Raw genomic sequence first — 14,951 nt, forward strand, 5'->3', positions numbered from 1 at the left:
TTGGTCACTCGCCGCTCGGGTGTCACTGGGGCAACCGAATGATGGGATTTTTTTTTTCATTATTTTAACACATGAACGGCATCGAGAAGCGGGCGATGTCATTGGCGGTCGGCTTTCTGCGCCCTATTCAAGGTCCGCAGGCTTCACGATGCGCCATTGGGCCGCCTCACGTGCCAATCAAATGGTGGGCGGGCTTTTTGCTACGGAAGCCGGGACCCGGGAGGAGACCAGCGGTTGTGGGTCTTCGACCGACGCTATGGCGGCAAGCATCACACCGGAGTGCAACTTGGAGAAGAAAACATGCCAGAGGTGTTGGAAAATGAATTAAAGAAACCTGAATTCGTTGTTGGTTTATCGAGCTAGCGTTCAAAGTTATTTCCGGGTTCGCTTCTAAACGCGCGTGCGCTCATTCGTTCTTTCTTTTAGAGGGGCGGGGGGGGGGGGTCAAGTCCAGGCATTTTACCCCCCTCAGTGTTCTCCATGGACCAAGTTTATTTTTTGTGTCAAAGGCTGAGCTTAAGCACGTGAAAAGCAAGACCGTTTTTGTCACCCGTCACCCTCCATGTTACGGGCAGTCGTGTAGCCGTCGGCGCGTGGCCCTGCGTTGTTTGGAGTAGGGGGGAGGAATTTCCACAATGAAGCCCGTGACAGAGCACCGGGTCTTTGTGCTTTGAGTCGGACCGACCGTGTTATTATTGTCAATAACCGACACAAAATGGTGAACGTTGAGATTTTGAGCTGCTTTTCGACTTGAATCCGACGATGCGCGAGTACAAAGTGGTGGTCCTAGGAAGCGGCGGGGTCGGCAAGTCCGCCCTCACGGTCCAGTTTGTCACCGGGACGTTCATTGAGAAGTACGACCCCACCATAGAGGACTTTTACCGCAAGGAGATCGAGGTGGACTCCTCGCCGTCGGTCCTGGAGATCCTGGACACCGCCGGTACCGAACAGTTCGCCTCTATGCGGGACCTGTACATCAAGAACGGACAGGGCTTCATCCTGGTCTACAGCCTGGTCAACCAGCAGAGCTTTCAAGACATCAAGCCCATGAGAGACCAGATCATAAGAGTCAAAAGGTTGGTGGAATGTTGATGTCAAAAGTGTAAAATGCATGTAAATGTCACATAAGGCCATCAGGTTGCAGGGGTGGGTCTATAGACACAATACAGTAGGCCTGTAGGCACTAAACAAATGACTGCTCTATATTGGTGTACACTGAACATTTGCTATCAATAATAGCAGAAATTGCAAAAAAAAAAAAAAAAAAAAATCAACACCTCCATCTTAAAAATGTTGATGATTGGCTATAATTGTAGTTTAAACCTGTATAATACTATGTTCACCAAACCCTGTCATTTCTAACTCTTCTTTCCACATTAAATAGCATGCATGCAATTTGATTTTGAATTAGCAAGGATGCTGGCGTGTTTGTCGGCTCTTTGTATTACTGATTTTCTATTGGCCGTTTTATTACATTTTTGACCCAGTGATATATAGATTTTTTTTTTTAAACACCTTAAAAGTTTAATTCATAACTCAGTCATAACGTGAACCCTCGCATATTCGTTGTTCACATCCACAAATTTGCCTACTTACGGATTTACGTTGGAACCTATTCTGTTATTCTCTGAAGAACTCTTGCTGTATTTGGGCGCAATTTTGTGCCATCTTGGTGCAATGAACTATGTTGAAGTGAGTTGAGGCGCACTGACAAAAGTCGTGCTTTGCCGTCATCCTGTGGCATTCTACTGCCAAGGAACTACCGGTATCTCAAAGTGAGATGAGGGGCTTCACTTTGGTAAAAGTAGTGTTTTGCCACCATCTGCAGGAAATTCTATTTTTGGGATAATTATAGTTTCTACCCCTGCAATGTATATCAAATACATTTTCCACATTGACCTCAATTGAAATGCCATTAACCAGTGGGGGGAGGTTTTAGGTATTATAGCTGTGCAAAACCCTTTGTATGGAAGCTTATGGCCCACCTTGTACAGGATATTTTTGCACCAAATTAATCTCTACAGCTAATTTGTTTGCGTGGCTACAACTACAAATTTATTTCCCACAGCTACAAATTACTTTTGCACCAAATTTACCGCCATACTTACATTAGTCATCTGTTAACATCCACCCCTGCCTTTAGCAATGCAAAACCTTCTTTGTCTCAATTTTGAGAAGTACTTCCCTGCGTCAACTTCACAAAGAACCTCCCCCACCTGTCAGACCTCTACTGGTATCTTCCGTCACATCTACTGTTCACTATCAAGTCAGCCGGCTGGCAGTTGGTGGCTAAGGCCAGCTACTCCTTCGCTAACATGGCACCTTAGAAGGCTACACAGGGCGCTTGGGTGGCATCTTAGGGCATTACAGAAAGAGCGCAAAAATAAGTGGATAGGTGTAAACTGTGCAAACCCAATGGGTCTGCCATTCAGAACGTACTGCAGACACTTGTCATCTCCCACACCTTAGTGGTTCTCTTTGAGACAATAACGGCAGAGGGAGAACCTGGGTCACGTTAGTGAGTTGTTTTATTTAACAGGCTCTTAAGAAAGCGCACTTGGCAGTCTGATGGTGAAAAGTAAGGTCACCTGAATAATGAGTACAGTACAGGGGCATAAGATCGCCGAATTCCGATTGAATGCCTGTATACCTGTATTTTTTGTTGTACCTGTAGTTTGTTTTTTGACTGGTCTAGTTCAGTGTTTCCCTACTTTTATTGAGCCAAGGAGCACACTTTACATTACAAAAATCACTCAAATTATGATGATCTCTTGTCAGTTTAGTCACAATTGCCCTTACTCAGTGTGAAATCAGGCCCTGTTTAGTTGAGCACGAAAGGTGATATACATGCAGGAATCGAAGAAAGACAGCCATGGAGATCTTAATTTTCAGCCCAATTAAGTGAAACTGGATAATTTCCCGCGGCACACCTGATAATTTCCCACGGCACACTGTGCCATGACTTAGTGGCCGGGAATCGCTGGTCTAACTAAATCCATGTACATTTTAAGTTACACTAGCGGTATGTGATATGGACAAAAATGTATATCCCAATAACAATATATATCCTGATATAGTCTTTTCCTTAAAATTATAATTAAATTAAGAGAATGAAAAAGGAAATCCCAATTGGCGCAAGCATATTACTGGAGGAAAAGAAACTATACGTCATTCCCCCAGTAGCGGTGTAGGAAATCTAACAATAGATGGACTACAAATGGAAATGATCTTTCTGCTTAACCTGGCACAAGCATCTCTTCATATCTTTTGATAATGATATATGTTAGTACACATTGTCTATAAACGTAAAAAAATAAATAATATAAATGATGTACCGTTATAGCGTACGATAGACGTTTGATATCGTGTCTACAACATATATATCGTTATATTGCACAGCTCTAAGTGACATATGTGAACACATTGGAATCTAATGTAAATAACTCCACAAGTGCCAACACGGAAGTAAACAATAATACCATTCAATTAGTTACATAGCATTTACTTGGCCTTTGCTGACACAGAGACAGAAGATGGATTTCTTTTCACAGATCATATTTATTATGTTCTACTGTCAATCATAATCCTCCTTTAACAAATATGACAAAGGTGTTGTTTTTTTTAATTACAAAGAAAAAAGATCTGAATTTTGTCACTTGAACCATGCGGTGTAACTTAGCCTTATTTATGTACCTTAATGTACATCCAGTTTACACTATTTGCATATCTAAGAGTCCAATGTTACTGTCTTCTGTAAGGCCACCGCCCCAATGTCAAGCTATTGTACACTCAAAGGTACAACTATAGGAATAGTGGTACAGGTGGAGTCTATTTAGAAAATCTAGACCACATTTCTCTTCTTTTTCCAGTCGAGACCCAAATAAGAAATGCGGTTCCTCTCCGGGAGCCACACTTGCTGAGATATCTCATGTGTTGCCCTAACATTGATGTTTACATAATCAAATGATACACAACACAAGAGACGTGAGTTTACGACTTAAAGGTGTTTGCGTGCTTGATGAGTAATAAAATCGCTTACAGCGTTTTACTCTTGGCAGTCGGCAACCCTATAAAAATGGATTGATACACATTAATGTACCCCACAGGACTAATTATAGGTAGGCCTTGGTTTACGACGCTACCGACGCTCAATGAACACAGGGTGTAAGTGTTTTTCATACAAATATTACTGTCGTTGTGACTTTACTACTCTGTTAGCGTAGGTTAGCGATCGAAGGAACATAAAAACAATGAAATGAGCTTCTTTCTTTTTTTACTCTGACAATCGGCAACACTGTAAAATAGATTGATCTACGCCAATGTACCCTGGAGGGCTAATTATTAGCCTCCAAGTATCTGTACCCATTGATGGTCCTTGACTGGAATAGTCTGCCTTTTGAGATGGCAGCAAAACAAACGACCGCAACATCAAATTAGACTCGGCAGAAGGTTGATTTAGTTACCAGATGTTTATTTTTCTTAGTTCTTACCTCGTCTCCTCGACGACAAACATGCTCAACCAATGAGCGACAACCTGCTTTTGCCAGTGGATAAGCGGCAGTAGTGAACTTGGAGTGGAAGTGGGGCACTAGTCCGATTAGGTAGTGTTCCAGTGTGACCCTGAATAGGATAAGCAGTACAGAAAGTGAATGAAAGTTGGATCAAGTAATGCCAGGTAATCTTTTATAAGTGGCTAAAAAAAGATGTGTGAACTTGTACCTGATTTGGAATTTCCTGTGCGAATGCATGATTGATCTGAAAATTGCCTTCTACTACATTGCGATGTCGATATGAAGTCGATTAATTGTTCTTCGGTAATCTGGATCAATCTATAAAGATTATAATACGGTAACATGGAATATCACAATGCTCATATACTTATACCTCATTAATCAGTATCCTTTTTGATCCGAAAATGGCCCTTCTACTACATTGCGATGTCGATTTGAATTTGATTCATTGTTCATCGGTAATCTGGATCAATCTGTAAAGATTATAATTCTGCTGTGTGTTGAAAGTTAAACCCATTTAAAACATCACAAATACCACTCACTCAGTCCTTCTAGGTGTTGGTTTAAATTGAACTTTGACTTTTTATGCATCTTCTAAGCACTCGCGCAACTGTGAATGAAGCAATGAGGTCGTTACGTTTCTTGCCGCTTGTGCCAATTCCCGTTTCCTGCATGTTTATATGCTAATGTGTACATGCACGCTCGCACTCCAGCTGCAGCCCGGCTGTTGCGCGATTGCACCCCACGCGCCGAGTCTGGTGGTGTTGTCTCATGTCACAGCAGAAATTTATTTTTGCATTTCACGCGCAACTCCTACACACGCTTCACTCTGGTATTTGGTATTTGGTGTGCATTTAAAAAGGCTAAGATGACCAAGAATCAGTTTAAAGAGAACATTTCATGGAAAATATACTTAAAGTGTAAATCAACCCAAACAGATTTTTTTCAAGAATATGTCCCCAGCTGGCCCACTAGTTGAAACACGGCATCCTAATTAATATTGCGTTTGTGGAATATGAGTTAAGCAGCAAAATCCACCCCTTTTTAGCCATCTCAAGGGGCGGCCATTTTGTCACTTCTGTCGACTAAAAATGACATCACAACTGCTTGGGTAACGACCAATCATGGCTCAGCTTCAGAAAACAGGTGAGCGTGATTGGTCGTTACCTGAGCCCTGAGCAGTTGTGATGTCATTTTCAGTCGATAGAAGTGACAAAATGGCCGCTCACTGAGATGGCTAAAAAGGGGTGGATTAACTCTTATTCCACAAACGCAATATTTCTCAGAATGCCTTGTTTCAACTGTTGGGCTTGCATAGAACATATTCTTGAGAAAAATATGTTTGAGTTGACTTCCCCTTTAATTGCTGGGTGCACAGTGGACAAGTGGTTAGCCTGTCATCCTCACCATTCTGAGGTTTGGGGTTCGAACCCTCACTCCGGCATTCGTGTGTGGGGGTTTGCATTTTCTCCCTATGTTTGTGTGAGCGTTCTACAGGTACTCCAGCTTCCTCCCTTTTTCCATCAACATGTTTGCATCATTGGAGACTATTAAATTGCCCATTGGTGTGAATGTGTAAGTTAATGATTGTTTCTCTATATGTGCCCTGCGATTGGCTTTCAACCAATCCAGGGTGTACCAAGCCCCTTGCCCAAAGTAAGATGGGACAGGCTTATTTGGAATTTTGCTGAATTGTGATGGTGTGGCTACATCATACCACCCCTGCGCCAATTTTCCACCCATTACTTATAAGATAGGATAGGAGGACTGCCATTTTGAAATGGCTACATGAAAGCACTACTGAGTGTTTTCAGTTCACGACGGATTTCCCTTCTATGCAGCATAGTTTTTGACTAGCCTGCGCTAATACTGTAGTAAAGTCATGATTACATACAATATTTGTATGAAAAGCCTTTTTATGCGACGTTCTCGTCGCGACTTGTCTGCTGCCAAAACACCGGCGACCCATCGCGGTTACATTAGCTCAGGTCAGGGGCGACGCCCCGTCGTCGTCCGTCAGCGCCGGCTCTCACGGAGGCTACGGGCGCACATGATTACACGGTGGGCCGGTGGGAGCATGGCGTGGACCCGATCACTCCTCGTGCCAGGGACAAGCAGTGATTGGTGGCTTTGCCGGGCATGTAAATAACAGCGCCATGGTCAGAGAGTGACGATGAAGCACGGTGAGATAAAGTGATCAACCTTGATGTTTGCACAGCAATTGAGCTGTGGGGTGTACTAAATATGACGAAAGCCCTTAATACCCTCCATCCATCTAGCCAGTCATTATCTAAGGGGCAGAAGACTTGGGTCGAGACCCGACGTGGGATACACCCTGTGCTGATAGCCAGTCAATTACAGGGCCAACACAGAGATTTCTCTCCAGGAGTAATTGCGTTCTGAAACACGAGTTTAGTTTAAGAAATCGAGACCAACCATCCTAGTCCACTGTCCATCCATCCATTCACTCTCACGGCCACATCTGGTGGGGGAGGAAACTAGAGGACCTGGAGAAAACCAACTCAATCACACATGTAACACCCCCCCCCAGCCTCCCCCTCCTCTCCTGAAATTGAGCTCAACTTGCAAACTCCACACAGCAAGGCCCAAGCAGATATTTGAACCTCCAGCCTCAAAAATGTGAGGCAGACGTGCTAACCACTCGGCCCACCACGCTGCTGTGCTGGCCAAAATGTGAAAGTTGCCAGTTACTTTCCAATAGCATTTATGTATAGTTTATTTTAGAACGCAAAGGCTTATCCATCCTGCGGTTGCACTGTACTGTGGTCTTGGTTCCGTAAGTCCTGGCGACATTCATTCCTCCGGGGGCTAGGCACGTCAATATCTGGATCATGCAAAGATGATTTTGCTGTTAAGCATCAGGGAAAATTCTCATTGGTTCACCCTAATGTGTTTGTTGGGCAAAATCCCCGTCATCTGTTAGTAGCATCAAGCATGGAAGGAAGTGGGAAGGGCCATTTTTAAAAGCCATGGGAGAATCCCACTTTTCAAATACCGTGCTTGATCTTGTCTCGGGTTGTTTACGAAAAAGACATAGCTCTGCTCTCCACCGGATTACGTCTTCAATGTGCCAAAAGAGAGAGGCGCTTGTAATTCTCTGACTCAGAACCTCCTTAAAATAGCTATTGTCAAGAAGAAGAAGAAGAAGAAGAAGCCCAGATCCCCGCCTCGTTTCATTGGCGCGAGCCCCAAAAAAGTCGGACTCGTGATCCCGTCGGCGGCTTGCAGCATCGCGATTTGATGCATCATGCATTATAGATGAGATGTGTCTGGGAACGGGGCAGTCACTGTAAACCCTTTTGGCCGCCCTGAGGCTCACCAGCTCAAGGCTAAAGCGTGACATTTTGTTTACCGTGTTGGAGTCATCGCATGAACACCACCAACGTTTTCATCACATTTTCATGCGATTTCTCAGTTCCATTTGCCATCTACAAGAAATCTGTCTAGACAACTACACATTGTATCTGGTATCACTGCTCGTCTGGTCCAGACGCAGGGTGGTCGACACTTTTTTCTTTCTTTCTAAGGCCCTTGGAGCTTCGGTATCTTTGGCAGCCACAGTCTCACACCTCCTGGGAGCACAAGTTTCCTCCTCTGTTATTATGACTATATATAGCTCCCCTCTGCTGTATGCCACATGTCTTTGTGTAGCAACGAGGCCCCAGTGAGCCACACAAGTTGAATAAGTGCCTCTATTAGATAGAACAGAGAAGCAAGCGGTTTGAAATGCGGTGATGGATATTATTTTTCCCCGATGCGACATCGCTGGCCCTTTTAACGGCTTTTGAAGGATTTCAAGAGTTGGGCCAAAAGCGCTACAGGGTGCACCTTAATGGCACTTTTGCCCATGATTGAAGGACAAGCTCCTGCAGCTTCTTGGATTTTAAAGCGAAAAACGCCAGAACAGTTGCTACCAGAAAATTCAAACACAAGTTACAGGTAAAACTGTGGGAAACTCACCAATGTTTTCAGGAAATATGTCTGGAAAGTTGCATAGGGAGGTGGAATCCTATGTGTTCAAAGCAGGCAGGACCCGGGCAGTCTCTTAGGCCCGCTGCAGCACCATGTGACGCGGTTGGACTCCATTGGAACGGACCATCACCAAAGAATGACAGTTGGGCGATTCACACCCATTAATGAGCAACTGCGCTCCGCACGTCTTCCGGCCGGTCAGGCGACTAGAAATTTTTGACATGACATTTTCCATGATTTATAGATAGATTGTATTGAGACTTCATTCATTTGACCTAAAATGACCCGTGTCCTAAAATAAAAGTAACAAACTAGAGCTGGTTTTATTCATGTCACAAATCTCTATTCATTGACATGTTGTATTTTGATATATGTTGGTGGTTTGAATTTTTTTTTGTAACAAACTTACATCATGTAACTTGTTATGATCTCAGGTTTTGGACATGTGTGATTCTGGTTCGGCGGCCGTGTGCATGTCTGATGTTGCTCACAGTTTGTGTCAATGCTCAGACGCAAGGAAGATTTGAGTGAACATTGGTCACGGCAGTTAGAAATGATCACCATTCCATCCATTTTCCATTATGATTTTCCTCATTAGAGTTGAGGGTGAGCTGGACTCGGCCGACTTTGGTTGAGTGACGCGGTATGCACTGGGCTACATGTAGGGCCAAACATTTCATCAAATTCAAATTGACGCATTGTAGTAGAATGCTATTTGCCGATGTCAGTGGTCAGTAGTAGGCATTATGTATGTATCTTTTATTTCTTCTTTTATATAGTGTCTAGATAGGTTCAGCGCTTACAAAGTTCAGTCCATGTTTATATATCATTGTTACTTGAAGCACTATTGCTGTAATCTGTTATTTTTGTGCCACACTTATTCAGTAGAATTTTGTGAAGTTGTCGGAGTGAACACTTAAAAGACTGCAAGTCAAAGTTTGGTAAATTGTGTCATGTGAATTCAGGGCTTATTTGCCTTTGTTTCAGTGTAAGCCTAAACTATAAAAAAACAAACAAAAAAAAACACTTTCTGTGTAAAAAAAAAACTGATATATATATATATATATATATATATATATATATATATATATATATATATATATATATATATATTTTTTTTTCTAATTGTAATACAGATTCGTTTAAAAAAAGTACACTAACTGTGAGTAGTTCACCAGTGAATATAAATCTCTCCCGTCCAACTGAGAGAATTCTTAATGATCATTTAACCAAATGACATGCCCATCCGCAGTGTGTTAAGTTTATTGCAACAATTAGGAAGGATGAGCTGTAGCAGGAACTTGCGATTAATCATGCGTTCCATCCTTAAGATCTTCTCCCCCTCACTAGGCGTGAGCAGGATAGTTAAGATGACACTCCACACTTGGGCTAATGTATTCACGAGTAGAAGGAAATGAAATGGACTCTCTGCTCCGAGCAAGCTCGCTCTCGTTGAAACCTGCAGCCTGTCGGAAATATGCAGGGAAGGTGACTTGGAAACTGGGAGCCGCTTCTGTCACCAAACAACTCTCCCGTGATCCACCCGGAACACCTGCTCATACAGAAGAGCAGCGCCGAAAATGGCACTTTTTACAGCCAGTGTGGTTTGTGTGCCTCTCGCAGGTACGAGAAGGTCCCCGTGATCCTGGTGGGCAACAAGGTGGACCTGGAGAGCGAGCGGGAAGTGTCGTCCAGCGAGGGCCAGGCGCTGGCCGAGGAGTGGGGCTGCCCCTTCATGGAGACGTCGGCCAAAAGCAAAACCATGGTGGACGAACTGTTCGCCGAGATCGTGCGGCAGATGGACTACGCCGCCCAGCCCGACAAAGACGACCCCTGCTGCTCGTCCTGCAATATACAATAGCCAGCCGGGGGGTGCGGCGAGCTTGGAGGTTATGGCAGCGGCACACAGACGCACACTTGGCACGTTCACACACACACACACACACGCGCGCGCACACGGCTATTAAATGATTGAACACCATGGATTTTAACTCTTAACATCAGCAGTGACATTGTTCATGACGCGATAGGATATTGAGAACTTTAAAAGAAATAGAAAATAAAATACATACCCTCGCCTTATGTTGCTCTCCACCTTTTTAGTCGTCATCGGCAAAGAATTACACCGCGGAACCTTCATTTTTTTTTCAAGATATTGTTCTTGAGGTTTACTTTCATAATGCATTTACTGTGACAACAAAACAACGCGAACTGAATTTTCGGATCCCTTTGCTTCAGATATGAACAAAGGTTTGGATTTGTGTACATTTTGTGCAGTGCTTTTTGGGAGGGGTTTTTTTTGTACTCATCGCTGGGCTGAACCAAAGAGGTGACCTGAAAGCATTTTATCTAGTTTTTTCCAATATTGTATTTTTTTTTTTTTTTTTTAACACAGTAAAGGTTAACAGCATCGTCTTCCACATTTTTCTTTAAAAAAAGATTCTCATCGTCAATGAAAAATGAAGTCTTGAGGAACTTGAGACTGTCAGTGTTTTATTATCCTAACTAGGGCTAATTGATTAGTTGATCATTCAGTATTATTTGTCTGTAAAACAGTCGAGGCAAAAGGGAGTTCACTACCCGATTTCAACCAATGGAGGCGTTGTTAATCACAGCTAGTTTGCTGTCTTCAAAAAAAAAACAAGATGACCTACCATGCAAACAAACCTTTGTTGGCCATGTTCTGAACATCCACTGCTAATTTTTTTCTCGATTAATTTGTGGAAAGAAGCAGAGTTTTAAACCGTTGTTTTGATTAATTAGTTGTGAAAACAGGAGTTTAGATCATTCTGCCTTGGTTTCAGTTTATTGATCACATAAAAGGAGTTTAGAACATTCACTGCTACCTTTTTTCCATTGATTGGGTGTGAAAACAGGAGTACAGAACATCCAGTGAGTGATTATTTTTGCCGAAATTTGAACATTCAGTGTTATTTTGTGTCGACGAATTGGTCGCGCAAATGGGAGTTCAGAACAACCGGTGCTGCTTTTTTAATCATTTGGTTGTGAAAACAGGAGTTAAGAACATTCAGTCATATTTACATTAATTGATTGTGGAAGAAGGAGCTTTAGAACATTCATTTATGTTGTCTTGATTAATTGGTTGCAAAAACGTGGGTTCAGAACCTTCTATGCTATTTTGTCAATTAGTTGATCTTAAAAATCAAGAGTTGAGAACAGAACATTCAGCAGTACTTTTTTTTTTTTTTTTTTAATTTGTCAAACAAAACAAAGCAGAAGTTCGGAACAGTCAGTCATTTTTTTCCGATGAATTGTAGAAAATAGTTCATAACATTCAACTATATGGTTTTTAAAATTATTATTTAACCAATGAATTGCCCGTGTCAGCAGTAGTTCAGAATATTCAGCACAACGTTTTGGGGGGTACATCAAAGATGCCAATACTTAGTTTTCTTCCTCGTCCACTGGTGATGTGCTCCGAGTATCCATAGTAATGAAGATGAGCTAAGACTAATTCAAATGGTGGTGTACATATTTTGTATGGGAAGTGCCAGCAGAACACGTGTCAATATAAAGTGAAAGCTTGGAAAGGAAAAAAAGCACTCATTGTTTTTGAGAAGACAAACAAATGCAGGTATGAATCCCGGATGCTGTCTCTTCTGTGCATCATTTTCCGTTTTTAATTTACACCAGGAAACAAACTATTTCTTTGATTCCCATCTTGTGTAACCATGTTAATTTTCCAATTTTTTTTTTCTTTACGGGACTCTTGAATCCTCCTCTGATTCTGTTGACATTTGACACCTGCGAAATAAAAGTGTTCAGCACTTGGATTGACAGCTTTTTGTGCAAGGGCATGTGTTTTAGAATTTAATTGTCTTGTATTAACATTTAAAATGTCATCCAGCTTGTGGGGAGGTGGAAGGGCTTTGTAGCAACACCTTTGATGCTGCCTTCCTGTGCCTTGTATTGCACAGGTGCTTCCTCATTCCATCTGGTCTTGGCATACTCCTCTCATTTTCCCCCTGCTTTGACAGCTACTCTGAAGTGAGCACCCACCTGCTTCTAACACGTCTATGCCCAATGCTGTGTTACTATCAGTCAGATAAGTACATCGTTTTAGATTACACTGGTCAGCACATTTTTACATTTTTTTTTAATCAGAGATACAAATAAAGTTTTGTAGACCTTTTTTTTTTTTTTTTTTGCGCTGATCCCAAATCTGCCTTTGTTTTTTCTCCGGCACATCAGGGTTTCATAATAATAATAATATAACAAGTATATGTGATATATTTAGTAATATGAATTAAGGGTTAGGTTTAGCAGCAGGTGGATTTTTTTTTTTCTGAAACATAACAAAAAAATCATAATACATTGTAAAATTCGTATTGCGCCAGCTTTCATAGTAAAAATATATTACGTTTTCACATCACCTTAGATGTTGCCCAGGTTCAGAGTGCCTGCAGTATTTGATTGAGATCAAAGGTAAATTGAAGGCATCATTAACTACATATACATTACGTTAAATGTCATCAGTGCTTAGCTTCACAATTAATTCCGTATTAATGATTCAACATGTTTTCATGAGAGTTTTACTACAAAAAGTTGTAAATTACAGGCAAACTCTGCCCCAATTCACTACACAAATGCTTAGTCCAAAGCAACCAGTAGGACAAATTATTTTTTAATGTTAATTACAAAAAGCTTTTGTCAAAGAGTATGCTACTTTGTATTTGTTATGCCTACACATCCCTAAATGTTTGAACAAAAATATCCGCTTAAAGCAGCCGGTGGCTGGACAAGAGGCGCTAGCTCCCAGCTAGCCTGCTAGCTTACAGGCTTCCAAGTGCTTCTTGGTTGCTGGACAGCTCATCCACAGCATTGTCTCCTCACTTGGGAATTTAAATAATGAGACCGAGCTGTCTGATAAATTGTGCCATTCAAGTACGATGCTTTTCCGGGGTATAGGCATAGCTAGCTAAATAACCCCATGCTGTTGGTAGCAATGGGCCTGGCAATATTAAGTAGATAATTTACAGTTGCGCTGGATAAACCACTGTTGCCAACGATTGCGCTCGAATTTTATAGAGTGAGGCCCAAGTGCGTCACAGGGCACCATTTTAGACACTCCCCCGAAAAATCTGCAAAATTGAAATGGTGAAAAACAAACATGATCATGGTTGAACAAGTCATAGCAGTATCATTTTTGTGCATTTAAGGATTTCTGTTTGTATTTTGATTGTAAAATCAAACGTAGTCTGCAGCATTTCTGTTTATCGAGTGCCAACAGCTTTTAACGAAGACTAAAAGTGTCTTTTAGTTCTTTTTGTTTTATTTATGGTCAAGCAGCGTAGGAGGCACATTTAGGCTGCAGCAGGAGGGAGGTGATTTGTTGTTTTTGGAGGATGACACAATGGGAGCAACACGCACATTCCCAATGGACGTTTAAGCTGGCTCTGAATGAGTTTTAGTCATTCTGCTAAAAAGAGACAACATCAGATCTTAAAAAGAACACAAACAATCCGAGCACAGCAAGAATGGGCGCCTTTCTTTCCATTTTCCGGTGCACTTTGTTGACTTGAACTGCGGCCGGCTTACGGAGACACGCTCCGTTGCTCTTTATGGCCACCATCTTTACGTGCGGTAGTGAAAGTACAGTATAATCACTACTGTGCTGCATTCCAACTTTGACAATTATATCCCAGACGTAGCATGGCAGGCCACGATGGTTTTTAAACTACTTCTTGTCCTTTCCTTAAAGACCGGAGAGCAAAAGAGGGACACGTCCATCACGTCTGATTTGTCTGTGTGCTTGGACTGATACTTTGTTTTAATGAGTCTTTGCATATTGTGCATTCACTGATTTTATTCAGATCTTGCTTTCATTATACAGATAAACTAACGTGTGAATGTCCAAGGTCGGCCATAGTCCCTCAAAGTCTGTTTGACTTGAATCTTTGTGTGTTTTTACAGTGAAATCTCCAACGTTGAACTAAATCCATTTCGTCACCCATTCCCCCCCCCCCAACAGGAACCAAATGAAAGCGACTGTAAAGCTAAACTTAGCTCCTCCTCGACATAAAAATGATTTCAGTCAAGCTTTATCACCTCAACAGACTTCCTTGACACTGATTACTATACTACTGTATTTTCCAGACTATAAAGTGCACTGGATTATAAGGCGCCATATTTTAATACATAAAGCACACCGAGGAACGTTGTTTTTGTGAAGCATTATATGTTAGTTTATTCAAATTTGATGTTTATTTGATAATGTAGCGGCAACTTAACTTTATATTTTGTCATACATCAACATGGCATGAAATTCCTGACATCCTGTTTTCACTCTTCATTGCAAGCAAGTGTGGATTCATTTACATACTAAAACATTTTGACCGATTTTTTGAGCACGGTGAACCACATAAAATGGTTCGAGGTCAGTAAGCGCAGCCAGAATAAATTCATAAAACACACTGGATTAACAAA

At 41.8% G+C, this 14,951-nt stretch overlaps 1 protein-coding gene across 1 annotated transcript; it reads left to right on the forward strand.

Moving 5' to 3' along the window:
* Positions 1-139: 139 nt before the first annotated feature.
* On the forward strand, positions 140-12,304 carry LOC147136431 (ras-related protein Rap-2a). Its single transcript, XM_086050770.1, has 2 exons — positions 140-1,076; positions 10,128-12,304. Exons 1-2 carry the CDS (start codon positions 763-765, stop codon positions 10,363-10,365), a joined length of 552 nt encoding a protein of 183 aa, XP_085906896.1. The 5' UTR covers positions 140-762; the 3' UTR covers positions 10,366-12,304.
* Positions 12,305-14,951: the final 2,647 nt, after the last annotated feature.

Source organism: Filicampus tigris, chromosome 14, assembly GCF_054856515.1.
Source record: "Filicampus tigris isolate MCC_2025a chromosome 14, RoL_Ftig_1.0, whole genome shotgun sequence".
In the NCBI taxonomy this organism is placed as follows: Eukaryota; Metazoa; Chordata; class Actinopteri; order Syngnathiformes; family Syngnathidae; genus Filicampus; species Filicampus tigris.

What these genes read in the sequence shown, in the direction of transcription:
- LOC147136431 (XM_086050770.1), top strand. Translation starts at nt 763, where the DNA reads ATGCGCGAGTACAAAGTGGTGGTCCTAGGAAGCGGCGGGGTCGGCAAG. An exon ending in CAGATCATAAGAGTCAAAAG is followed by an intron (nt 1,077 to 10,127) that starts GTTGGTGGAATG and finishes TGCCTCTCGCAG; the next exon opens with GTACGAGAAGGTCCCCGTGA.